General features: G+C 45.8%; 1 protein-coding gene across 2 annotated transcripts in view; it reads left to right on the top strand.

Annotated features, from left to right (window-relative positions):
- LOC147895429 (DNA replication factor CDC6B-like) overlaps positions 1-27353 on the top strand; it is a 110669-nt gene that overhangs the window by 71162 nt on the left and 12154 nt on the right. For both annotated transcript variants that reach the window (XM_087383732.1, XM_087383731.1), the window contains 2 exons: positions 2750-2799; positions 22938-23088. In XM_087383732.1, the coding sequence (XP_087239858.1) occupies positions 2750-2799; positions 22938-23088 (201 nt within the window). The remainder of the gene's footprint in view (positions 1-2749; positions 2800-22937; positions 23089-27353) is intronic.

The raw sequence follows: 27353 nt of genomic DNA, 5'->3' as shown, positions 1-27353 counted from the left end.
ATACCAGTTGAGCCTCAAGAGTATCATGCATCGGGTCATGTTGACCCTCAACCTGCTTTTGCTTCTTGTAGGGAGCCGAGCGCTCCTTTTGAAACATTTTTTCATATGAATATTCTGCCATGACTTTGTAAGAAAGGGAGCTTGGGAATGAAGTACCTGTAAAAGGGTAGTGAAAGCCAAAAAACCAGTCCCAAAGAAATATCCATAGGAAGCCCACAAGAGAGGAGAAGAAGAGTATAGCTAGTAAGGGGGTAAGATTTTGGTGGAAAACATAGGACTGTTAGGGAAAACACCGGAGCAAAAAACCCCAAAACTTGTACGGCAAGAGGTACTAGACTGTACGGACGACGATGAGCTGTGCTGGAGTATATACGGGCTGCACGGGGGGGAGTCCGACTGTACGGGAATACTAAGTTGGTACGGAATCGTACAGACGTACGGATGCCGTACGGCAACCATACAGATGTACGGACGAGGCTGCGCAGGGTTCCTGGCGAGGACGAAATACAGAACGGCGTACACCTCACTGAGAACACACAAACATACCGCGAACAGTGCACACACACCGAGGGGACTGTACAATAGGTACGGAAGAGCAGCAGCAGATGCGAGCCTGTACGGAACAGCTGAGGCGGGCTGGAACCTGTACGGAACAGCCGTACGACCTGTACGGGTAGCCGTACAGGTGGTATGGGAGACTGCAAAGGTCGCGACGGTGGCTGGAGGGCACCGGACTCTGACAAGGTCGCGGGGATGGCACGGTCGTGCTTCTCAGCTCCTGCGCTCCACACACACACACACATTTTTTAAATTAGTGAAATCATATATTTATGTGTGGGATCGTAAAAGGATTTCCCTGAAAGAGCAGAACATGGAAGAAGTAGGCACATGCGTGTGCACACACACTTTTTTTTTTTTTTTTTTGGGGTGAAACCATTGACTAAAAAATTAACATAAAATCAATGTACATGACATTAGACTCCAAAAGAGAGCCTAATGGAAGCACATTGAGTCATGGGGGACTCAATGTGCACACACACACACACATTTTTTTTTTTTGTAAATCCAGTGCAGTATATTTATATTCTCATAAATTTAACACACACACACACACACACACACACACACACACACACACGTGCACACGTGCATGCACACACACGCGTTAAAGTATAGATAGTCTTCTTTCCTTTGTTTTCGTAAGCTTTCATTATGGAGTTGGGAACCCATGCAAAAGGTGATTGAGTTTTGTGAAGACCACAAATAATTTATGAGGAACATGTGACAGTTTTATGGAGACTTGTTAAGTTTCCAGTCACTGAACTTGGCTTGTATTCAGAGGCATAGGTGTCCAGTTTTAGCCAAGGTCCATCATTGGGGTTGTACAAATGGATATACATGTTTGTGACTTGAAAGCCATTCATTATTCCTAGTCTGTCACATTCTGTAGTAACAGGCAGAGAGGAATGGATAATTGTACGTTGCCTTTTCCTTTTCTCCTTGTGCAATGAAGGTACTTGCTCTACACTTTATTGGGAACTCGTTCTATACTTGGATGGAGAGCTGGAGCTTGGCTTGAGCTTAGTGTGTATATGCCTGATCCAATAATATCCATCAGATATACGACATATATGCCTAGCAGAATGGATACAGTCTTGGTTGGAGCTTTGGAGAGCAGAGTTGTTAGTGGCTTCATTTTCAGCACATTGAACATGGATTTGGGCTGCACTATGATGAAACTGCACTATGTTGTGTTTTTAAAGGATGAGTTTGGGAATGTTCTCGGATTCATCTAGGTATATGCACTATGATGAAATATTTGTTCACTGATGTCTTATGCTGGGTGTAGCTGATTTTGTATGTGAGGAATCAGTGGACTGCAAAAGGAAGACATAAACAGGGTCTGGATGATGAGACCACCTAATTTATAAATAATGTCATTACTAATTGATTGTACATGCACTTGATAAGGAAAGGATAGTCGAGGAATTACAAGCTGGAATTGGTTAATTGATCCTGTGATTGAATGGGTGGAAGAATCAGCATGAAGCTTTTCTTTATATGACACATCATGTTTTGACGCTTTTGGACTCTCTCATTTGGGACTTCATGTGATATTGCATCACATGTAATTAGGCAGTTGGTATTTACGGATTTTTCCTGTTGTCCCAAGGAATATGGTTTCAGATCTATCTTGACTCATAGGTTTAAAGAGGGATTGATGTAAGTTTAACAAACTTTTGTAGGGCTGCTAGGCTTGGCACACGTGTCTCACCTCGTATAGAATGGTCGAGGTGTCGGATAGTAGTAGTGGAAATAACTTTTTCGAATCAAAACGATCTGTTTTTTGGTTCTTGAAAGGATCCAGGAATAAGCTTCCCAAGACCCTATAGCTTAGCTGTAAAAGCATTCTCACCTTCATATTTATTGGTAAACAAGATGGTTTTTCCTGCATACAAAGAGGAAAACAAAGGATTGCAAAGATGGTTTTCCTGGATGATGGGTCATGGACATGCTTTTTAGAAATGAAGGACTAGTGATGGGGAAGGGTGCATTGTTTCCAATTTGTTTCATTCCAAGGATCCAAGTTCTCATTCCTTCTGAAATCATGATTGGCTTAATGAATTCAAGGAATCCATAACACTAGTGGGGCATGCAGGCATGCTGTTGTCTTCTTTGTGCTTTCATGAGTTCTTCTTGTGGAACCTTCTGTCTGGTCGTGGACGTGATAGTTTTGGCCATTTTGCAGAAAGTTGCAGCTGCGTCAGGAGACATGCGAAAAGCATTGCATGTTTGTAGGTGAGTTCGTCTTGTCCTCGTGGACATCTGCAAATGAATTTGCGAGTTGTTTCTGTTGATATGCCTTATGTATAAATCTCAAATACCACAATTACCCTTAATTTCTTGGTCATATACTGACGAGCCTAATGCTGTTTGTTAGATCTTTCCATACTTAATATATAGTCAGGTTTTTTGGGTGATTCCCTAAAGGATTTGTGGGCATATATACAAAGGCAAGTGGTTTCATTTTTAAAATCATGCTTACTATGTGAGCATTGAAGAGATATGATTCTCAAAGTTGGATAGCATGATGACTTTGAAGCTTCATGTAGGTCCCATACAGTAATTTGTATATTATACTTATGCCCAAGATGAGAGGAACAGATTGTCTGGTGGATAGGCCAATCGTCTCTTCAAACTAAGAAGGTTCTCTTCAAGCTAAGAAGGTTCTGCTTTTGGCATTTGCACCCAAGACAAATGCAAGATATACATAAAAACACCAGTACAAGATGTCGAGCCCATGGAGAGGACGGAAGATGTAATGTTGCATCACTAGATGATATTTTACCAAATCTAAGCCTAAGGTTTTGATTCTACCCTTGATGATAATTCTTGGCTATAACTCATATCTTTTTTTAGATATCAATATGCCCCACCACCCATTCAGCTCATTGTATCTGGTTCTTTCAGTCTTATAGACCCTTCTGTCTTTGAAGACTTTAATAATCTCTCTCTCTCTCTCCCCCTCCCTCCTCCCGCGCCACCTGCCCGTCTGCTCGGGGGAGCCTCTAGCCCGCCGGCCTGTTTTGGGCTCCCGCACCTGCCAAGGGTCCTTGTGCCCTCTCTGTTGGCTGCTGTGCCCACTGCGCCATTTGCTGCGCCTGCCTTTGCTTGCTATGCCCGCCATTTGCTGCTGATAGTGCCCTTGCTCCTGCTGTTCCAGCTCTAGCAGGCTTGGGCCTGCTTCTAGGTCTCTGCCTAGGCCCCTCTGCCCCTGCTAAGGAGGCTGGTCACAGCCCTCAGCCCTACATAGTACATCTCTGCCCCCCCTAGTACCCAAGCCATACAAAGGCCTCCTCGCCCCCCACTTGGAGCCTAGTTCACATAAGTTCCAGCTCGATAACTATAGGAAGAGCCAAGAAGATCAAGAAAGCTCAAATCTTGAATCAAGAAACGGAGAGGAGGATGCTCCAACCACACATCACTACAATGCAGCATTGAAAAACAAAGACGAGACAAGAGAAGACAAAGGATACATATCAGCATGCATGAAGGTCACTCAGGACAGCAAAAGATGTACGGAGTATCACTATTTCTGCACTATCATACTCATGCAAATAAACAGGATCAAACAGTGAGTTTGCAAAATGCCTACGCGTGGTTGTGTTGAAGATAAATGGGGAAAACAGGCCCTAGATATTGCCATGGCAACCTACTCATCAGGGACACCCAACAAGGTTGCAGAGAATGTCTTTACCAGCCTCCATAAGATTTGCACAGCCCTCATTGAGAAGATAGATAATCTGGACGCCACCAATGTGGCTTTATTGGCTGAGAAAGCACAAATGGGAGAAAGACAAGTTGGAATGGGTAGATACCAATACCAGCCTCCAGGGTAAAGTACATGCATTGGAAATTGAATTACAGAAAAAAAAAGAAATGAATAGGCCTCCGGTAGAGACATGCAAGGCAATGGAAGAACTCAAAGCAGAGAATGCCAACCTCAAGAAAGATATTGCAGCTATGTAGGCCACAATGCAAGGGAAGCACGCCGAACTGAAACAACAAATCAGCATGGGGGAATGGAAGGTTGTGATCAAGAAGGGCACATCTGCCCCTAAAACAGAGATCATCTCTGAAGCACTTGAGGAGGAAAAGAGAAGGACCTAAATGTCTTGTTGAGGGGCCTACCAATGGGAGACACTCCAATGGCAGATGCCAAGATACTGCTCACTAAAATGGGGGTCAATCTCACTTGCGAGACAACCTAGAGGGTGGGCAAGCCTGAGGCACTTACAAAGCCACCACTAGTGCTGAAGTTCCAGATAGCCATGGATAGAAAGACACTCATGAGCACGAGAGCGACTTTGAAGGGAACGAGGATTTACCTGGATGACGATCTCACACTTCTACAGCATGAGCACCGAAGGGAAGGTATGGAACAAGTAATGGCAGGAGGGAAGCAGGGAAATGGGCTGCATATAGGGATGGTAGGGTGATCATCCGAGAAAGAGGAGACAAAGAGGATAAGGAAGAGAAGGTAAAGAAGGAAGAGGGATAATTATGATGGTGTCGATCTCGTGGGATGTGTGCATACACTGGACTGAAAATAGCAGTATGGAATTGTAATGGCACACTATGGTTTGACCGAGGGGACTTCTTGGAGACATATAATGATAGAGATATGATCTTCTACACCCAGACGCAGGAGAGCCCAGAGAGAGGGCTGCCCACAATAACAGGATACACATGGGAGTCAGCTCATAGGATGTAATTGAGGAGAGAGAGCGGAGTACGAGGCTTCGGAGGCGTGGCTGTCCTTTTCAAGTGACACCTGAGTCATATCTGTGGTTTGGAGAGAGGAGCACGCACGACACATGTGGATACGAATTCAACTTCCAGATGCTTGACCTATCTTCATTGCGGTGTGCTACTTCCCTCCAAACATGTCATCCTATGCACGAGAGGTCACTACAGATAAACATAGTCCATATGAGACGATCCATGATGACATCACGGAGTTCTCAGACAGGGAGACACCCTCCTACTAGGGGATTTCAATGCATGGGCAGGAAATAGATAGATGGGCCTGCTTGACTTCACAGATGAGAGAGATCCACACATAGTCCGGGAGCTAGATATAGCTGAGCTCGGGATATTGAGACACTTTGCAGATGCCCCACAGGTGACAGGGTATGGAGGTCATCTGCTTGAGCTGGGGGCAATCCACGACTTGATCATCTATAATGGCCTTCATAGATGGCCATCTTCTGGAAGACTCATTTGCTTCGGACATGGTGGTGGATCTAGTACAATGGACCATCCACTAGGCCTACTAGACTGTCTCACGCATATATGACTTTGCCATACCCCCCCCCCCCCCCCCCCACTCAGAGTTGACCACTCATACTTGGCCTTTCATATCTTTGCCACCATGCTTGTTACAGGGAGAGCTTCTCCCACGCCCGCACGCATTTATATCTAGTTTGACCATGCCCTTGACTCAGTGTATGTGAGTCACCTAGCCATGGAGCTCCTGACCCTATGATATAGACCTCGCTAGCGCCTCCGACACCCTTGTCTCAGTGATACAGGATGCTGCTACCAGATCCTTTCCCTCAGCTCGATCCATACGGATCTGAGATGAGAAGGTGCCTCAAAACCCTTGGTTCGATAACTACTGCAGAGAGGTGAGAGCCCACGTCACACAGGCGCGGTCTTTGGGTCATTTGACGTTCACCTGAGACACATAAGATCTTTCGATGATTGACACATTGTAAGAGGCCGGCCTTCCTCACACATAGGATGGATGAGATTGTCAGATCTTTCAGAGGAGGAGACCCGACCACTGGGTGGGGGTTTCTATCGGAGGGAAAGCCATGTATTCCCATCATTGACCCAGATGTGTGGCACACATATGGATGTTCCCTCTATGATGCCCAGATGTAGACACCACCGGATATGTCCTCTATGCCTAGGTCCACCACTTGCCACTTTTTCACCACAGAGAATGCACGTGTTGCACTTCGGCGATTACACAATCGGAGAGCACAGGATCATGAGGGCCTACGGACTGAGCACTTTGCTGAGATCCTAGCCCCGGTCCTAGCACATATGTTCAACCGGGCTGTGTGACACGGCTTCCCACCGGCTTAGAGCACTACCACTATTGTACCGATACACAAAGCCGGAGACCCTATGGAGACTGGGAACTACCGTATCCTCATGATTGGCCACACTTTGGCCAAGATTATGGATTAGTTTTAGAGAAGGAGCTCAGCTGTCATACAGAGGCTCGGGGGCAACAGGCACTAGGGCAGGCAGGATTCCAAAGACAACATTCTACCCCAGATCACATTTTCACTCTGAGGACTATCATTGAGGAGGCGAGGTCCAGTCACCAGATGGTTACACATGCTTTGTAGACTTTCGGAAGGCTTTTGACACTGTCCCACGGTCCTGCATGATGAAGAGACTACAGGAGCTACATATTCCAGAGACACTGATATGGGGGTTGATAATATGAGTTAGTCAGAGGCGGAGTTCGCGCCCTAGGTGGTCTATCGGATTGGGTCGAGAGTACGATCGGGGTGAAGCAAGGATGCTCCCTCTCACCGATGCTCCCTCTCACCGAGTCTCTTCGGGCTTCATGTTGATGAGATCACTTCCTTCATATACCGCATAGAGGGCAACGGATCACTACTAGCCGATCTCATGATACAGATATAGCATACCCTGATGATATAGTCCTTATCTCATCCTTAGCAGAGGGACTACAAAGACACTTGGAGTCCCTAGAGGTAATCTGCAGAGAGAGAGACAGCTGATAATCAATCTTGGGAAGACAAGGGTTATGGTCTTCAACACCTCACATGCAGTGCTTCGTCGACTCGGCTTCACTTACCGAGACGAGCCAATGGAGATAGTGCAGTCCTACACCTATTTAGGATCAGTCTTCACATTACCCCTTTTCACTATGAAAAATGTTTCTTTGTCTCAATCACTCCTAGTGTGCATCGCATGCAGATCCGCTGCTCTCTGGGTGTACTTGCTGCTCTCCCTGTCTCAATCCTCAGTTGAGGGGATGAAACCCACATCTGCCCAATGGCGATCCTCAGTGCATGTGAGACTCCTCAGTCCTCAAGATGCTAGGGTCTGATGATGAATCCCTCCTCCGAGACTATCCGAAAGTGGTTGCGGTAGAACTGGGTTTTGGTGGGAAGCTCCTGATCTCCCCCCCAAGTCTGAGATGTGTGAAGCTGGAGGAGGTCTAACCGTATGATATGGTAATCTCAATCTCGTGGGATCGACTCAAGGGGTGCATCCATACTGTACTGAAAGGGAGGGAGCTTGTCCATCTGAATCCCGTGTCTGGCAAACTAGTGGATATACCTGCATACCATGTGTCCGTCCCGCTCTCAACTAGTCGTCTGAATGACTCCCCAGCTAGCCTCGGTAGTCTCTACTGGGATAAGTCCCAGACTCTGGATGAATGTCACTGTCTGGAAGATGGCATCAATCCGTGGTGTTGTCATGGCAAACTCTACTTGTACTATCTCATGCGGGACTGAGGGCTTGCTTCGAATCATCCAAGATCCCATAGTCACCTGTAGCCACTCAAATCTCCTCCACTCTGCTATCGGTAGGTCACACTAGCAGTCGGTCACACTAGCGTATTGAAGAGCCAGCACTTTGTCGGTGGATCTTGAAAGTGTGCCTGGAAGCACTCTCCAATCGGGCTAGAGCATCTCGCCCTTGTGTTAGTTGTGCATGGGCTGCCAGCCTACTACGACTCTATCAAGATGGGAGTGGGTTCGGCCCAATGTCATGATTGATCCAGTTCCGGTCTCCTCGATCTCTAAACCCATTGAGCTATGTTCAGAGTGACCCCTCGTCTCGGCGGTCTCCTCTAAGAAAAGCTGTGATGGGTCGGACCTCAATTGAGTGTGCTCTGGTCGCTCTCCATGTCATGGGTGGCCTCAGCAATCCTCTCTCGGCAATCCATATTGCCCGCACATCAGCTAGCTCTTCCTCCTCACCCCACTGTGTCCTGGAGCTTACTCAAATGCATAGAATTTTTGACATGCCGCTGTGTCTAGTCAGCCTCTATGTCTTGTGGTCTGGTCATCTCCTGTGGTCTCTGATCTGTCGTAGCACGGTTTCCTTGTGTTGGTGCATCTCAAGCAAATAGAGCTCAATGCAGACCTGGTTTTCCCCCTCTGCCACCACAGCATGAGATAGCCAGACAGACACAGATCCGAGACATTTTCGTCGCTTATAGATGAGCCACCACAGTGTCGGGTTTCGGATTCTGAGTTTCAATTCCAGTTCTAGTTCCAGCTCTCAACCTACTTCAGGTAGTACATGATATGATATGATATGACCTGTTTTGTACTTGATTTTGCTTGAGCTATTGAGCTCTTTGTTTCAACATAGTACTCAGCAAAGGCCTTAGCGTGCCCTTTGTGGCTTGTATGAGTTTTTCCCTTTTGGTGTATTCCGCACTTTGTTCCATAGGCCCGCGAGGCCTCCCGCGGATGTTGATATATCTTTCTTTATTTCTTTCTCTCTCTCTCTCTCATAGCTGCTATGCAATCACAATGATTGGTGAGACTTTCAGATGGGTGGATGTGGCGAAACGGGAACTTGCAAAGGCAACCGTCTGAGCCACTTCCATGGAGCAGCAATTGAGGGACAGTAAGACTCAATATATCAGGGTTCGTGGGATTCCTCACACACTGGCTATGCCGATGGACGATGCGACCACTTTCATGCCTACTACCGTGAGTGTCGCAGAGCATGCGATCGAGAGTGCCTAGCGGGTGGGGAGGGATCCCAACCGTGAGCAGCCTCTTATCATACGCTTTCGAGACGCTCAGGCTCGACTAGTAGCCGCTGATTAGCCTTGCGGGGCCACCCATCGATTTCCATGGACTACCCCTACAGATTGAGGAGAGGCACATCCTGATCCAGCATCGGGACTTGGCCCGCAAGGAGGAAAAGTGGGTGGTTGTACGTGATGAACGACTCCTCATAGGCTCCCGTTGAACACCTTCCCACCTCCCACCTAGGGGGGCAGGGAGACTCAGGACACCGAGACCCTATTTTGCACCATTTGGAACTGTAATGGTAATTTATGGTTAGAGCCAGGGCACTTCTTGGAGTCTTACACAAGAGACAGCTTATAGAGATGAGACGAGAGATACAACTAGAGTACGAGGGTCAAGAGGACTAGTAGTACTTTACAGATTACCTTGTGGTTAGAGTCAGGGCACTTCTTGGAGTCTTACACAAGAGACAACTTATAGAGATGGCACGAGAGATACAGTTAGAGTACGAGGGTCAAGAGGACTAGTAGTACTTTACAGATTCTCTCTTTTCGAGGCAATCTTAGTAGAGAGGAGGGACATACATTATAGATTTATTTGGATCGTGATGCGACGAATGGCTAGCTAGGATGTGTTTGTTGTAGTCTTCTACTTTCCACTTGAGACATCTCACTTTGCTCGAGATGTGCGTGAGGAGGATGACACATCACCGTATGCAACTCTTTATCCAGACATTGTAGATTTTTAAAACCGTTGAGAAGTCCTTCTCGTTGGGGACTTCAATGCAAGGACAGGTGTACGCCATGTCTTGCTTCTTGACTTCTGAGACCATGCTATTTTGCTGCCGGACATTGATTTAGATGACGAGGTATGATGCGAGTCTCCGTTGAGAAGTGGGCCCTGGTCACTTCATATGGACATGGTCTATTGGATATGGGTAGGAATGCATGATCTCGTTATATATAATGGTCTCAATTGATAGCCTTCTTCAAGTGGTTTCACCTGTTTCCCGCATGGGGAGACTCTAGCGTAGTTGACTACATCATGGTATCCCTTGTCTTCGCATCTAGTATCACGAACTTTGTCGTTGCACCACCCCCCTCAGGATCAGACATACCTACCTCTTATTTAGCATCTACACCCCTCGTCTCGCGATACCACCCACACCACTGATCACTCATACTACTTATCACGACATACAATTCGATCACAAACTCTTGCCTAAGTATTCTGCCCGTTTGTATACACTACTTGCATACATCAAGTACATATCCCTAATAGAGGACTGTGCTGCTTTCATCACTTGCTCACTACACAGGCTATCCTTCACGCATTTTCCGCCTCACCTGTTGGCTCTGTCCTCTATAATAGGTGGTACAATGATGAGTGCAAGGCTCTATGCTGTCTACTTAGATTTGAGACCAAGCATAACCTTTTGAGTGAACTAGAGACGATTTGTGAGTACCGTCGCTTGGTATACAAGAAGAATTAGGTGCCTATCGGAACGAGGAGTTATTGAACATTTTGTTTAGCAACAACTCCAATGACTTTTGGCGGAAAGCGACGGCCCCTCTCACCTCTCTAGACACCCAGATTTGGCACACTTATGCAAGCATGATGTACGACATTCCGCACCAGCCCACTCTCAATCTCACACTCGCCTCGTGCTACCTCCTGCACGCTTTTCACCAAGGGGGTGTCAAAGATTCCATGAACGTGGAAAACTACAGGACCATCATGATTGGACATGTCATGTCCAAGATATATGTATTAGTAGTCGATACCGATTTGCAAAGATGCAAGGACTCAGAGCAGAGGGGCAGACTGTGGCTTCCGATGTGACCGCGGGACCATGGATCATGTACTTACACTTAGAGATGTCATTGAGGAGGCTAGGTCATGGAGACAGAGAGTCTATTGCTGCTTTGTGGATTTTCGCAAAGCCTTTGATACAGTACTGAGGGCTCGCCTCTTTAGATGGCTACATGAGATGGGCTATGAGTAGGGGATCATGTGGGCAGTTATGCCACTCTATGAGAGGGTTTCGGGTAGAGTTTGGAGCTTCTTGGATAGAGGAGGTTATAAGTACTATCGGGGTGAAACAAGGGTTGTCCTCTCTCACCAATCCTAATTGGCCTGTATATGCACGAGCTTGAGACTTTATGGAGACAATAGGGGTGCTGTGTGCTTGCTTGTTGGTTCCTTGATTCAGATCTTGTTGTATGCAGTTGATGTGGTACTGTTGTCCTCCTCTGCAGAGGGCCTCCAGAGACTTAGATTTCCTATAGTCCTTTTGTGAGTCACATGATTTGAAAGTCAACCTTGGTAAAACCAAGGTCATGATCTTTAACACATCAGAGCAGCTATGCATAGAGAGTAGTTCACTTTTAATGGCTCACAAGTTGAGATTGTTTCATCATACACTTATCTAGGGGTTCTCTTTTCTGGTTCTATTTTCATGATGCGGTCGGCAATGCAGGCTCGTTTGAGCAGAGGATATGCCTCGTTGGCCAGGCTAGAGAGACAGTGCTTCCACTCACACTTTTGGACCCTTGGACCAAGGCTCTCCTCTTCGAGTCCCTAGTTCAGCCATCAGACATGCATGATAGCCCTTGCTGGAAACTGTATCTCTCATATACAAAGTGGGCACAAATGGACTGTCTCCAGGCTCTCATGTTGTCAAGGATGATATGCAATAAGCCATCAGTCCCACCAGATTATTCAGGATGAGTCTAGGTCATTCCCACTGCAGCTTGATGCAACTTTCTAGGTCATCACTCATCTGTATCGGGCCAGAGGGCATGGCGACTGCACTTCAGGGCGACATACTACCATGGTTAGCACTATCCTCCTCCATGGCCCTAGCAGTTGAGGGAGATCAGAGACACTGATATGCACACACGTGCTGATGGTTGGAGAGCTTGGGGGTACACATGGACAGATTATCTCCTTCCAGTATATCATTGATACACCTTTTCTCCCACTCGGATATCATGAGGTCAACCAGGTGATATAGGAGGACCGCCTACAGCTACACACGTTGTGTGGATAAAAATGAAAAAATATTTTTCACTTGTTGCATGTTGATGGGTGAGTGCATAGCTATGTATATAGCTAGTTGGTTGTGGAAATGAGCTCTGGGTAGCCTCATGATGGACTCCACACTGATGACATATTGTCTTGAGATGGAAGACGCTTCTACAAGGACTTCTGGGAGATAATGAAGTGCAGTGTAGGATCCCCAGACAATCCAGAGCAGTGTGACGGGGTTTTGTTGTGGGATGACATGTACTCTTCATAGTTGTGTGATAGTCTGTGGGGAACTGACTACTACATGCTGGTTAGCAGGATATGTGCAAAGGTGGAGTGCCTAAGGTTGAGTATAGGCACTAATTGCCTTGGTATAATTTGAAGGAAAGAGTGGGAGAGTGGTGAAAAAGTAAAAGCTGACGTGGCTATAATCAAAAAAGTATCCATGCAGGTGGCTACGTAAGGACGAGGCGAGGAGGTTCTAGATGGCGAGGTGGCGACTGCAAGTAGCAGGCTACAAGGAGAGGGGGGCTCGTAGTGTGGAGGGAGTCGCAATTGCAAGGTGGGAGACTCCTGGAGGAGAAGCGTCGCCAATATACAAGCTGGAGAACGGGAATAGGGGAGGATACGTGAGCTGGGTAAGCTCTGTGAACGAGAGGAGGAGAGCTCTGAAGGGGAGAGCTTTTGAAGTTCGGGGCTCGAGAGCTTCAATGTGGCCTGGGAAGGATGGCGCAAGGAGACGCGAGGTCAGGGGAGTTCTGGATTTGGGTGATGGGGGCTTCGTGAACAGGGGAGAGGACCGTGAAAGCGGATCAACTGGGCTGCGGTCGCTAGGATCTAAAAAGGAGGTTGCATGTTACGTGTGTGGTGAGCTTCTGGGAGCTGGAGGGCTACGAGACATTAGAGAGACTGTGAGCAAGAGAAGTGGGTGTGGAAGGAAGGACGTGTGAGCTGAGAAGAAGCTGCTGCTCGTCGAGGGGGTCGCAATGACTACAGGAGAGAGCCTGTGAGTTCGTAAGGGTGGTGGACAGCCGGAGGATCTCAGACGACAGAGAGAGAGGCTTGCTGATGGACTACATCGTAGAAGAGCTCCTTGGCTACTAGTAGATGAAAACACGAGACTGTGAGATAAGGAGGAGCGGCTGCTGGTGTAGAGGATTGCGCACAGAGAGGACACCGGCGAGTTTCTGAGAGCGGAAGGAATAAAGTGCATATTCACGAGCCAGGAGCTTTTGCAGTATATGAGTTCTGTGAGCAGTTGAGGATGATTTAGAGGTGATGAGCAGACTATGGAGTTTGGGCGCCAGAGCAAGATAAGCTACAGTAGGCCTTTGATCATGAGCTGAGTTACCAGAGTCGTCGCTATTGATGAAGGCTTAGGGGATTTAGTCAAGGATGCTATGCAGGATGAAAGAGATGGGCAACAGAGGCGTTATGAACTCCATATGCAAGAGATGAATTCAGTGCTTGGGTTATTATGGGAAGGGATCAAGATGGAGAGTTTATTAAATTGGAAGGGTAGTTCTTAGAAGAGGAAGAAGAGAACAGTAGGAGAAGCTGCAGCCGGTGTAAGGAGCTTCTGTGGTGATGACAGAGGGTGCTGAACGAGAGCACAGGCTGGACAATCGTGTATAGAAGCTGGAGTACCTTGGTTTGAGAAAGCATGAGCTGCAACAAGAATGTGGTTGGGCTTGCATGAGATTAAAGAGGCTGAAGTCTTTGCTTGAGGTGTCTTTTGTGTGGGTTTGTATATGGTTGACTATGAGCTATTGCTTAGTAAATGGCAGGCTGCATCATTTATGGTACTTGATGTTGATCTTGGGAAGACATGATAAGATGTCTGACTTCTGACCGTGGCCATTTTGTGGGTTGATGTCTTGAAGAGTCAAGAAGATAGTCTTCATATGCATTGTGGGTTGGATGCATTTGAAGCTGAATGTTTTCTGAGTTATTGAAGGAAGAAGTCCACTTGTCTCAAATTGTGTGGTCCACTGCATTTTTGTTTGAGGTTGTCTGGCTCTGGAGAAAATGTATCCAAGAGTGAGTTGTCTCAGGAGATCTATAGAGAGGAAAATGTTGATTGAATGCCTTTTGCCTTGTGATTGTGTTGTTCGGGTGTTTTGAACGTGGATGAGTGTGGCTGTGAAGGCGGGTTATGCTCTACTACTTTTGTCCATCCACGTTTTGGTGCCTCCACGGAGGAAGTTCACTTCAGTTTACAAGATTGGAGGAGCAGGTATTCTGAGATGTGTTGCAAGCAATGGGGAGAAATCCACACATGAGAGTGATACAGTGTGAGTGGTGTGGAGAATGTGGTCACAGGAAGGACAGATGTATTGAAGTTCAGCTACGTGTGATCTGACTCCGAGCTAGTGTGCAGAGAGCTTTGAAAGTGCTTGCCCGTAGGAAAAAGAATGCTCTTCGGATGCAGAGTGAGCTTTTTCAGTAGTGTATTTGTTTTGTTGCCTTCCAGCTTTGTTGTGGTTGAGAAAGCCAGGGTGTGTAACAGTTGAAGAGTTGAGAGAGATGGCAGAGGACTTTCCAGAGTTTTGGGGGATGCCATATGAGAATGCAGTGAGATTTTTGGAAAAGATGGAATTCACAGCACTTACGAAAGATAGGGCAACCCCTGAGATTTTGTTTCAGATCTTGAATTATTGTTTGCAGGGAGATGCAAAAGCATGGTTGCAGACTCAAGTGGCTGCCTTCAGGACTGCTCATCCTCAGCAGCAAAATCCGGAGTATACAGTGGTGAGAGTAGCTTTTCTTGCACAGTTTGCACAAAGCAGGAGCCCTAATGAAGTATGGAAGGAGTTGTGCAAAATTCAGCAAAAGGATAGTCAGGATGTGGATCAGTATCTGATAGAGTTTGGTAGACTGTGGAGTCTATGGTGTGAGGCTTTGATTCCTGAAGTACCCCCGCAGATGATAAAGAGAGACCGGTTTGTGGCTGGTCTGGAGCCTTCACTCCGTTTAAAGGTGGAGCTGAAGAATATTGATAGTTTTGAGGATGCAGTCAGAGTGGCTAGAGAGAAAGAATGGAAGGTCAAGAGACTGAGGCAGCTTGGTATGCAAGAGGAGCCTAAAAACCTAGTCAGTAGGCCAGAAATGATCAAGGCATATGTAGAGAGAGAGCCGGTGTCTATTCCTATGCGGGATGATTCCCTAAAAAAGGAATTGCATGAAGCTGTGGAGCTGATGAAAACACTCAGCCTAAATTGGATGGAGATTGCAGGAAGAAGCAGAGGTCAAAATAACAGGAGAGAGGCTATGGATGGAGGAGAAGGAAGTTCAGCTGATGCAAGGAGAGTACTAGATTATGTGATGAGCTGTCGACTGGAATTGGAAGAGGAACTTGAGGAGACAGTCACAGATGAAGAGAGAGATTTTTTGAGTGAGACAGAGGAAGAGAGCATCTCATCAGAGGAAGAGAGTCAGTTGTCTTCACTGTTGAAGGAACCGGATGCATATAGAGTTGATGATGAAAGGGAGCTGGAAATCATTACACTTATGAGTGGAGGCTTGTCACTTGCTATGGAGGAGGGTGTTGCTCAGCTAGATCTGTGCGAGGTGGTAGAAGAGAGCCCGAGAGAAGGGGTTGCTACCATAGATGGCAGAAATGTTGAGAGCCCATTAAAGGCAGCTAAGGATAAGTCTATGTGTGTAGATGATGATCATGCTCCAGTGTTGAGTGGTGATGATATGCCTATGATGGCTGAATGCAATCAGTTTGTGGTTGACACTGTGATTGTGCATACCGAAGAAGATGAGATTTCAGGTTCAGCAAATGAGGAAGAGAAGTGTGAAATTAGTAGTGAAGATGAGAGCTCAATCATGTGTGACAGTGATGAAGCTGATGTGGCTATTACTGATAAAGTAAAAGACCTACAGACAGCAAGTGTTGATTGTGTGCATGCAAATTGTGATGAATATGATGAGGTTAAGATTCAGTGTTTACAAGATGATGGTGATTCAGAGGATGAGATGGATTGTGTTCTTGATGATGCACTGAATGATATGTTAGCATTGATCTCTTCAAAAGAGAATGAAAACACCAGTATGCATGTTGAGCTAGATGGCAGTGATAGTGTGATTGATGATCAGCTGGATGCTTTGCTTGATGATACCCTTGTGGATTTTGCATGTGTGGTTGCTGATGATAAGATGTGTGTTTCTTATCATGCCCAAGAGAATGAGTCAGATGTTAGTGAGGACAGAATGCCTGTAAGATCTGTGTGTGAGGTTGTAACCTCAAAAGATGTGGCTGATGTGAAGCTGAGAAAGACTCATGATACAAGTGTGATGGCTAATAGCCAGTGGAGTGGTGTAATATCTTGGCAGGATAAGATATGGAATCCTGGAGGCTTAGTGAGGAAGTGGATACATGGAAGGAGCTGGTGGCTACATCAAATTGGTGTGTTGTTGATTCCATTTGATCCAATAGGATGGTGGATTATGCATATCTGGCAGTGGAGGGTTCAAAGTTATCCTTTTGATCCGGGAGGAGAAAAGCAGAGGCATAGAGCACAAGTTTGCTTTGTTTTTTATCCAAGTGGTTTGCTAATGTTTTTCTTTAGCTGCTGGACATGAATGTCACAGCAGAAGAGTAGGGGTTGCTAGAGATGTGTGGATAAAAATGAAAAAATATTTTTCACTTGTTGCATGTTGATGGGTGAGTGCATAGCTATGTATATAGCTAGTTGGTTGTGGAAATGAGCTCTGGGTAGCCTCATGATGGACTCCACACTGATGACATATTGTCTTGAGATGGAAGACGCTTCTACAAGGACTTCTGGGAGATAATGAAGTGCAGTGTAGGATCACCAGACAATCCAGAGCAGTGTGACGGGGTTTTGTTGTGGGATGACATGTACTCAGCCTGTGCTCTCGTTCAGCACCCTCTGTCATCACCACAGAAGCTCCTTACACCGGCTGCAGCTTCTCCTACTGTTCTCTTCTTCCTCTTCTAAGAACTACCCTTCCAATTTAATAAACTCTCCATCTTGATCCCTTCCCATAATAACCCAAGCACTGAATTCATCTCTTGCATATGGAGTTCATAACGCCTCTGTTGCCCATCTCTTTCATCCTGCATAGCATCCTTGACTAAATCCCCTAAGCCTTCATCAATAGCGACGACTCTGGTAACTCAGCTCATGATCAAAGGTCTACTGTAGCTTATCTTGCTCTGGCGCCCAAACTCCATAGTCTGCTCATCACCTCTAAATCATCCTCAACTGCTCACAGAACTCATATACTGCAAAAGCTCCTGGCTCGTGAATATGCACTTTATTCCTTCCGCTCTCAGAAACTCGCCGGTGTCCTCTCTGTGCGCAATCCTCTACACCAGCAGCCGCTCCTCCTTATCTCACAGTCTCGTGTTTTCATCTACTAGTAGCCAAGGAGCTCTTCTACGATGTAGTCCATCAGCAAGCCTCTCTCTCTGTCGTCTGAGATCCTCCGGCTGTCCACCACCCTTACGAACTCACAGGCTCTCTCCTGTAGTCATTGCGACCCCCTCGACGAGCAGCAGCTTCTTCTCAGCTCACACGTCCTTCCTTCCACACCCACTTCTCTTGCTCACAGTCTCTCTAATGTCTCGTAGCCCTCCAGCTCCCAGAAGCTCACCACACACGTAACATGCAACCTCCTTTTTAGATCCTAGCGACCGCAGCCCAGTTGATCCGCTTTCACGGTCCTCTCCCCTGTTCACGAAGCCCCCATCACCCAAATCCAGAACTCCCCTGACCTCGCGTCTCCTTGCGCCATCCTTCCCAGGCCACATTCAAGCTCTCGAGCCCCGAACTTCAAAAGCTCTCCCCTTCAGAGCTCTCCTCCTCTCGTTCACAGAGCTTACCCAGCTCACGTATCCTCCCCTACTCCCGTTCTCCAGCTTGTATATTGGCGACGCTTCTCCTCCAGGAGTCTCCCACCTTGCAATTGCGACTCCCTCCACACTACGAGCCCCCCTCTCCTTGTAGCCTGCTACTTGCAGTCGCCACCTCGCCATCTAGAACCTCCTCGCCTCGTCCTTACGTAGCCACCTGCATGGATACTTTTTTGATTATAGCCACGTCAGCTTTTACTTTTTCACCACTCTCCCACTCTTTCCTTCAAATTATACCAAGGCAATTAGTGCCTATACTCAACCTTAGGCACTCCACCTTTGCACATATCCTGCTAACCAGCATGTAGTAGTCAGTTCCCCACAGACTATCACACAACTATGGACAATCGTGTATAGAAGCTGGAGTACCTTGGTTTGAGAAAGCATGAGCTGCAACAAGAATGTGGTTGGGCTTGCATGAGATTAAAGAGGCTGAAGTCTTTGCTTGAGGTGTCTTTTGTGTGGGTTTGTATATGGTTGACTATGAGCTATTGCTTAGTAAATGGCAGGCTGCATCATTTATGGTACTTGATGTTGATCTTGGGAAGACATGATAAGATGTCTGACTTCTGACCGTGGCCATTTTGTGGGTTGATGTCTTGAAGAGTCAAGAAGATAGTCTTCATATGCATTGTGGGTTGGATGCATTTGAAGCTGAATGTTTTCTGAGTTATTGAAGGAAGAAGTCCACTTGTCTCAAATTGTGTGGTCCACTGCATTTTTGTTTGAGGTTGTCTGGCTCTGGAGAAAATGTATCCAAGAGTGAGTTGTCTCAGGAGATCTATAGAGAGGAAAATGTTGATTGAATGCCTTTTGCCTTGTGATTGTGTTGTTCGGGTGTTTTAAACGTGGATGAGGGTGGCTGTGAAGGCGGGTTAGGCTCTACTACTTTTGTCCATCCAACGTATAGGACCTAGTGGGTACCGAGTGAGCCTCAGTGAAGCTTACCTTTTATAGAGATAACTGTTTGTGCATTTCTAATGAGGGCTTTATTGATACCCCATGATATACTTGGATCCCCTACTCATTGAGGATCTTTATTGGGTAGTTTTGGGTTTCATCACATCGACTCCGTATTGAGAGTGGACGAGCTGAGGGAGTACCCAGAGAGAAAAATATTTGTGCTTTATGTAATCTACATGAGATTGAGTACGAGATTTAAGGCCGCTACTATCGTCTCTTCAGAGATAGCTCCGAATCGCTCTCCTGATTCCTTCAGAGATAGCTCCGAATCGCTCTCCTGATTCCTTTCCTATCTGGATTAGAGATCCTTAGCCACCTTCATTCATGAGGCAGTTAAGCATCGAGAGTGTTTGCTCAGACTACATAGGCAAGGCGGAGCACACAAGCAGACTCATCTCAGAGCATGATTACAGAGTTCTTCAGCCAGATCATGTAGACCCTCGTTCCTCAGGTAGTCGGTGAGGCAGAGATCCAAAGCCAGTGACATGACATACTTGGCAGAGGGAGGACACATGGGTCACACTTGGAGACATCCCTTCCACGTTCAAACCAAGGGCACGCCCTAGTCAAATGTAGAGCTGCAGCCAGGAGACCACGTTGGACCGCACTCATAGACAGCCGCCAGTGCTCTATCTATGATCTTATACCACCCAACCTTGCCAGCTGTTGGGTCGATCGTGACCTCTCTTCTAGAGCTCGAGTATTTGCTGTATCGGGCGAGACAGGACTTCATGTGACATGATGATGTTCATGATGTAGATGATGTTGCTGTTATGACTATGTCATATTGATACTTTCTATCATAGATGATGATGCTGGTTTTAGAAGGTCCATGCTTTCAGCTGTTGTATGAGGTTTGTTATAGTCTCTTAGACCCGTCGGTCTTCCAAAGACTTTAATAGACTTTCTTTCTTTCCTTTCTTTCTCATGCATTTTGTGTGTTCTTGGTGTTTGTGTTCATGGGTTTGTGACCAGGCCTGTTTGAATAGAGGTCACGCCTTCCTAGTTGGATTGCGGAGACAATGCTTCCAGACCCATCTTGAGCATGTCAACATGTAGCGAATTCTCTTTCACAGTGTCGCAAGTGTAGCAGTGATATATGCAAGTACATAGATAGATGACGGATGGGAATGTTTTGCCACATATCTAAGAATAGACATGCCCAACCCTTTTGGCACATTATGGCTACATGTGCACAAGCATATTGTACAATGGTCTTCGAAGATGGCCAAGATCGAGCATTATACATGCAATCCTCATGGAAGAAGCCATAGGATCATGGACTATCTTCTAGGGTCTTTTACTTTTGTCTCACAGATCTTTCAGCTCACTATTCACCCACTTATGCTTGGTGCTGAGCAGTTACATATATTGTTCAACATTTCTATGCCTCACTACGTCAGCCTTCACATGCCATCACCCCATCCACTAATTATCATTACCCTCTTCCAACACTTTGCAAGTGCCTACACAAGATGCTCTCTTGTGCCCCCAAAGAGAACTTGTGGGCACTCCTAACGGGCTAGGAGTCCCTTGAGACCTAAAGGAAGCTACACTTAGGTTATATGAAGGAGTATTGGTGGAACTACCAAGACCATCAGTAGATGGATAAGGCACAAGTGGAAGGTCTTATTATGCAATAATATCGGTGTCAGTACACAATGGGACATCACTCTAGCTGAGCTTAGGAATTTATTTGTTGTTCGAGCTCCCGAAGTAACACCTTTGGCTTGCTGCCTTAAAATGATGTGGTTCTGTTTTCAAAAGAGGAAAGTGGCTTGCAAAGATACTTTGATGTGTTAAGCAAGTTCTAACTGATTTTCCGTTAGGCAAGCGGGCATTACCAAAAAAGAAAATGTGATCATCAGGGCATGCCACACAAACCACATTTACTTTTGAGGGAAAAGTTTTGGAGATAGTTCAATCATACAAGTACTTAGCTCTAGAGCTCATAGGCAACTACAAAGAGGTCGAATGCATGTAGAGAAGATTTTTATGGAATGGTAGCATTCTTTAGTGTCCAATGTAAGTGCAACAAATCACGCATTTGGAGATGGGAGACGGGAGATGAGAGATGACACATTGGTCTCCCCTTGGGCCTAGCTTTTAGACCGCTCTTTTCTAACATTAGCCTAACACTTGGGCCTAGTGGTTGCACCGAGGCATTGGATGCATTCTGAGGGACTTCTGGGAAGTATTACTTCCCTTCCCAAGCCAAAGGTAGTCATGGTTACCAAATTCACGTCCTCGTGACATACCCTCCTCTTGAAACAACAAACTGCGCAGTTTGTTGTTAACATGCACAACAAATAAATAACAATGAAAGAGGCGTGAATAGCCCATACCAGATAGTACATGATCTGTAATATACAACCAGCAATGATGACACGATCTTGGAGAGTGCGCAATTCCATCCATACATCAATGCATCATCTGTGTGGAGTGAGTACTACACTCATCGTAGAGCTCCTGTGGCAGAAATACTGTCAGCAATTAGTACCTCGTGTGAGACCTGCAATGTAACCAAGTGGCCTCTAGATATGTGTGCCTGTTTGTCCTAAAGGGATGGAGGTTCTACCCCCCTCTAGATATGTGTGCCTGTTTGTCCTAAAGGGATGGAGGTGCTACCCCCCTCTTTAGCATCAGGCAATGCTCCAGACCGGTGCTCTGCTTAGCTTGAATGAACCTCAACCACAATCGGCTGAAGCTGAAATGCTTCCAGGTAGAGTTGCAATAGCCTAGGTGAATCTGCCAGTTCACATGTTTTGCTTGCTACACATCTATCTTAGAGTGTGTACTGGGTTGTTTGGCTTGCATGCTTGTTGCCGTGAGTCACTGTTCAAATTTGGAGCAAGTTTATTGTTGGAACTTCTCCTACTTGTTGTTGTGTTCTTCGGGTCATCTTCAGGGATTCACGCACTTGTGCCGAACTGCTTTGGAGGATCGCTTTGATACTACTTGTGAAGTTTGTGAGAGTAGACAGAACACACGATGTTGGAGAAAGCTTGAAAAAGGTGAAAGGAATTTGCACATGCTTGAAATACAAAGGAGGTGTGGGTTTTGTGGAAGCCCTAAACACTAGACTCAAGATTATGTCTTAGAGCAACATTTAGCATAGTGCACATACACAGTGCACAAAATTATTAATGCACCAAATTATGGGAACCCTATTCATTGGTTACACCCAATGCAAATTGATTGTAGGAGTCTGTCTTGATGCATAGAGATTACATCATCACGCAGCATTAGTAGAATACTTTATTGTCAATCTAAATGATATCATAGGTCATAGTTATATATAGTTGATATGATCTTACAACAAATTGGTAATTTATAGATACAGGTTGTGAATGTGAGAGTTTCTAAGTGTAATTTGAGCTACTCAAGGATCTAAATTTTAGAAAAATAATTTTGTTTTTTTGTATAAGTATTTAAAATTTAATGTATGTTGTTGCTTGTTTAAAGTCTTTTGTATATTCTTTTGATCCATATCCCTATTCTTGTTAGAATGATTTCTTTTGACTACTTTATGAACACTCCAAAATTATGGCTTCTAACATAGATCTATCGGATATTATCTTTTTGCATGCATAGTATTTCATGGATGAAGCGTAAACTTATTTGGGAGTATTTTGAAAGTTGGATTTTCTCTGTTTGTTTGACTTTGAAAACATGAAGAGACATTATAGTGTTCATAGGGTGTTTCTAAACTAAGAGTCCCTTTCCAGGATTGCTGTAGAATTGTTGGAGTCAGAAATAAAGAAAGAGATTTTTGAAGAGGTTGAAAGGCGCGACATGCAAAACTCAAATTCGGAATTGCAACTGACACCATCAAAGAAAATTGGTCATAAAGTACAAGATAGACTTGATCAACATATGGTAAGATCTTTTTGCATGGTCATCCTAGATACACATTTGAGCTCCCACTTCATCAGTCCTTGTTAAGTAATGTTTGCACATATATCCTCTAGGGGGGTTTTGAAGATCCCCTTCTCACCAGATTGTGTTTACTTCGTAGTGTCTTTGAATCTGCCGACTAGTGACTTAGTAGGCTGACGGATGATCCTTGGACTGATGGATGATCCCTGCCTTTGACACCACAAGACCAGTGACTTAGTGTACCAATGGTCAATCCCATCTTCAAAACTCCAGGACCAATGATTTAATGTACGGACGAACGACCTTAGTCTTTGGGACTCACAAACCATGGATTTTAGCATGTGAGTACCACACAAGTCCATCGTAACACTAACTTGTGGGTTATAGGCCCACATGCTGTTGAAATCAGGAGTCACATGAGAGCATCAAAACACGATTTTTAAAGTGGCATGACATGAGGCTTGTGCCACAAAGTCAAACACGGGGGTCCATTGGTCTTAGCCAACTAGAACGAACAAGAGCATATGGGAGTCATGAGTGCCACACATGGAGGTTAGCCAAGTGGAAACAAACATGAGCATATGAGAGTCATGAGTGCTGCACATTGAGGTGTTATGATACCATGAGGAAAACCAAAAGCACATCTAGGGAATTTAAAGATTAAAAGGAGTACATGGGTGAATAAAACACTAGGAGATGAGATATGCCAATCACCAATGGGAGTGGTGGAGGATGCAGTTAGCCAATGGGAAAAGCAATTGGTTACGAAAAGTGGACGGACTAAGAGAGGAGAGGGAGAGAGATTAAGCCCGGAGCTGGTTCCTGCTTACGACCTTCAATGCGTAGCTTCATGCAAGCATAGACACAGCTTCTATGCTCTATTCTGATTTTCAAGTGTAAAACATGGGCTGTATGAAAGATCCAGTTTGGGATTGGGTCGATGGGGAGGAATAGTATGGCACATTTGGGACAAAGAAATGGAAGGGCAAGTAGTGTACGAGCATCTTTTGTGGAAGTGCACCTTGTGTGAAGGCACATTTGCTAGGTGTCTCCGAGAAAGGACTGAATGGTTGTGTAAGGGATATTCATGATGGCATTCTTCTTAATTTCCAAGTTCATCATCAAAGAGGCTTGAGGCTCCCCATGCTGCTTCAGGCCTCCAGCCGAGTCCCAATAGAGGTCTTTTATTGAGTGCTACATGTGGAACACCTACTAAGCTTCCACCACCATCCATTGTCATGCCTCCACAGGGTGTACCTACCTTTGGTGCCTCCACTACATATGTGCGTGCAGCCATCAATATGCACCAGTAGAACACCACCTAGGGTAGGATCTCTATGGGTTGATTAGGTTGCATCTTTATCAAAAAATACCCATAAGGCATGTCGTAAGTTCTTCTACTAGTGATCTTCCTTTTAATATTGCTCATACTCCTGAATTTTTTGGAGTCTGTGCAAAGCAGTGGGAGATGCAAGCTTCTCATTCAAGCCTCTACCTTCCGAGACATTGCACACTTGAGACCTTGTCATGAAATAAAGAGAAATCTTTTTATTATTGACTCTAATTAAAGAAAGTTGACTTTAGTCAACTAGAGAAACTTTCTTTTCCTTTGTTTTGCATTGGTTAATACGCATCGTGGGGATGCCCACAAGGGACTAGGACTAGTCCAAGAACTAGAAATGCATGCATTAACTATCCTTTGACGGGTTACTGTGTGTTGGATACTATTTTATTTGTTTTATCGCCACATCAAGACACAAGGCTTCAGGACGGCATGCTTGTCCTACTCTACAGTTCACTACTAGGAGCAATGGAGAGTCCAAAAAGTCCACGATTCAAGGGAAGGACGACCAGCTTTTAAGAAGGGCCCACATGGGGCAAAATATGACTTTGGCTTTTTTTTTTTTTTTTTCATGAAAAAGACTTCTATTAAGTAAGAACAAAAACCCGCGAGAGCAAGCTCAAAGCGGAATACATCATGAAATCATGAGGATAATAAAAAACCCCCTCAGAGTGAGGTGGAAAGAAACCAAGGCTGAGGCTGAAAGTGCCATCTCAACCCTGTAGTAGATTCAGAGAAGAAAGGAGAATCCTTCCATTCCCTGAAGAAAGAAGCCCTCCTAGCTGAGGCTGCACGGGAGTCCCCCTGCATACCCGTCCATACGGCCATCAGAGTGTGTACGATGTCTGTCCAGATACTAGCCAATGTGTGCGAGGGATGAACCTGAGTACCCTCCATAGCCTCTGTGCATCTGGATCTCCAGATATGCCAGGCTGCTATGCTCGCTATAATCTCCCAAGAAGTATCCACAGAGGCATGTACAGCTGTAAAAGGACGGTGTGGAACCACATCCAACGAGCAGAGCTCAACCCGATGACGTCGAACCGAAATGGCCCGGGAGGAGTCAAGTCCCTCATAGAAAACCTGAGGTCCTGTAAGAGAAAGCCAAGCCACCGAGCCCCAAGTCATAAAGAGTGGGGAATGGGCAAAGTGACTGAAGATCCTGGCTATCCCCATCCAAATCAATCTCGCCTGTCTGCAATCCCATAAGCAATGCTGAATAGACTCCGAAGCAGAAAGGCAACGAGGGCAAGTAGGGTCGGCTCCGAATCTGGACCTCCAAAGGTTCACTGCAATCCCTCCATAAATAGAAAGCCAAAAGAAGATAGTGATCTTTCTATTCCTGTGGGATTTCTAGAGCCTCCTCCAGAAGTACCTCTGTTGATCCGCAATAATACCAAAAGTCTCCCAATGAGGAACTCTGGAGGGTCTCCAGCCTCTACTACTGAGCTGAAATCTCCTGGCATTACTGACCGTGTAACGAAAGAAGGGGATGGTCTTCTCTCGATGCCCCGCGTCAATCCACTCCCACTCTCCGGGGTCCCACTGTAAATACCTGATGGGAACTCCTCCATAGAGCCAAAGTCTCCAAGACCCGGTGGAGAGTAACTGCGGGTCAGGGTCTAAGAACCACTCTGAATCTGATCCCTGCATCAAAAGGCCTACGACCCTGATAGGCTGAAAAGCAGACTCAAGCAATATATCATCTGAAGATCTGAGCAATCTGCCACCATCCTGGACACTGAAAACCAAAGCATCCTCCTGTGCATCTCGAAAGGCTAAGACCTGAAGTGGAACCCCGCCTCTCGAGAAAGTACCTGCCCAAGTGGAGGTAGTGAGAGGCATATCATCTGTGTCTATCCAAGCCTCTGGAAGGGCTGTCTCAATCTGCAAGATCCTCCCTGCACTCCCTCTGAGATGTCCTGTCAACCTTGACTTGGTTTCCTCTGGAAGCCTACGGAAGGCTTTCCAAGATCCTAAAGAAGAAGCAGGTCCCCTCTCCCACCTGGCCCACTGCATGTAGAGTGAGGCACCCAGTGGTCTGCCACGATCATCTAAAATACTGTCGTTCCACATGATGGGCTGCCTATCAATCTCTTCCCGGGAGGAAGGAGGAATCCTCCGAAGAGAGCTTCTGAAACTAGCCCAAGCTTTCAGAATGGCAACCATGAGAGGGGAAGAAGGTGATCTGAGGTGTGCTGAGGTGAAGATCCATCTAACACTGCTCATCTAGTCTCCTCCTGAGGAAGGTGTGCACCTCTGTATGCTGCTGATAAGATTTTACTTTGGCTTTTTGGGTGCCCTTCCTTGAGAAAAATGAAATTCAGCCAGATTTTACTGGCTAAAAGCTCTAGCTTTTAGGGTAAAGCCAAAATAAGTGAGCTTCTAAGCGCTTTGTATCAGAATTCGAGTTGTATCAAATTCATGCTCCACTGTGAGCCAACTTGTAAAAAGTTTTCTGCAAGTGGACATTGCGAAAGCATTTGATACTGTCCATTGGGATTTTATCTCTCAGACTATGCATAAATTGGGATTTGGCCCTCGGCTGGTCCATATTATTTACTGGCTCTATTCTCATGCCACGGCGCAGTGTTTGCTTGATAGTGGGTTGTCAAGAACCTGGACTATGACCCGCTCAGTGAGACAGGGTTGCCCTCTTAGTTCCTTACTGTATGCCATTGCTACCCATCCGTTACTGTTGCATATGGACCATCTTGCAGATACAGGGCAGCTTCATGGCTTGCAAATTTCAGGGGCAAAGTCATTTCTTGCACAGGCATATGCTGATGATTCATACTTTATGCCCAGGAATTCTCAAAGTGACCTTTCTCATTTGATGCATACATTGAATGACTTTGGCATAGCTGCTGGACTGCATATCAACTTTCAGAAATCAAAACTTCTAGCATTGAAAGAAGCTGAT

The sequence above is a fragment of the Dipteris shenzhenensis genome, chromosome 13 (genome assembly GCF_047967505.1).
Source record: "Dipteris shenzhenensis isolate YYH24624 ecotype China chromosome 13, Dip_SZ_1.0, whole genome shotgun sequence".
Lineage (NCBI taxonomy): Eukaryota > Viridiplantae > Streptophyta > Polypodiopsida > Gleicheniales > Dipteridaceae > Dipteris > Dipteris shenzhenensis.
Note: the sequence above shows the minus strand (reverse complement) of the source record. Positions and strands in the feature narration are given on the sequence as shown.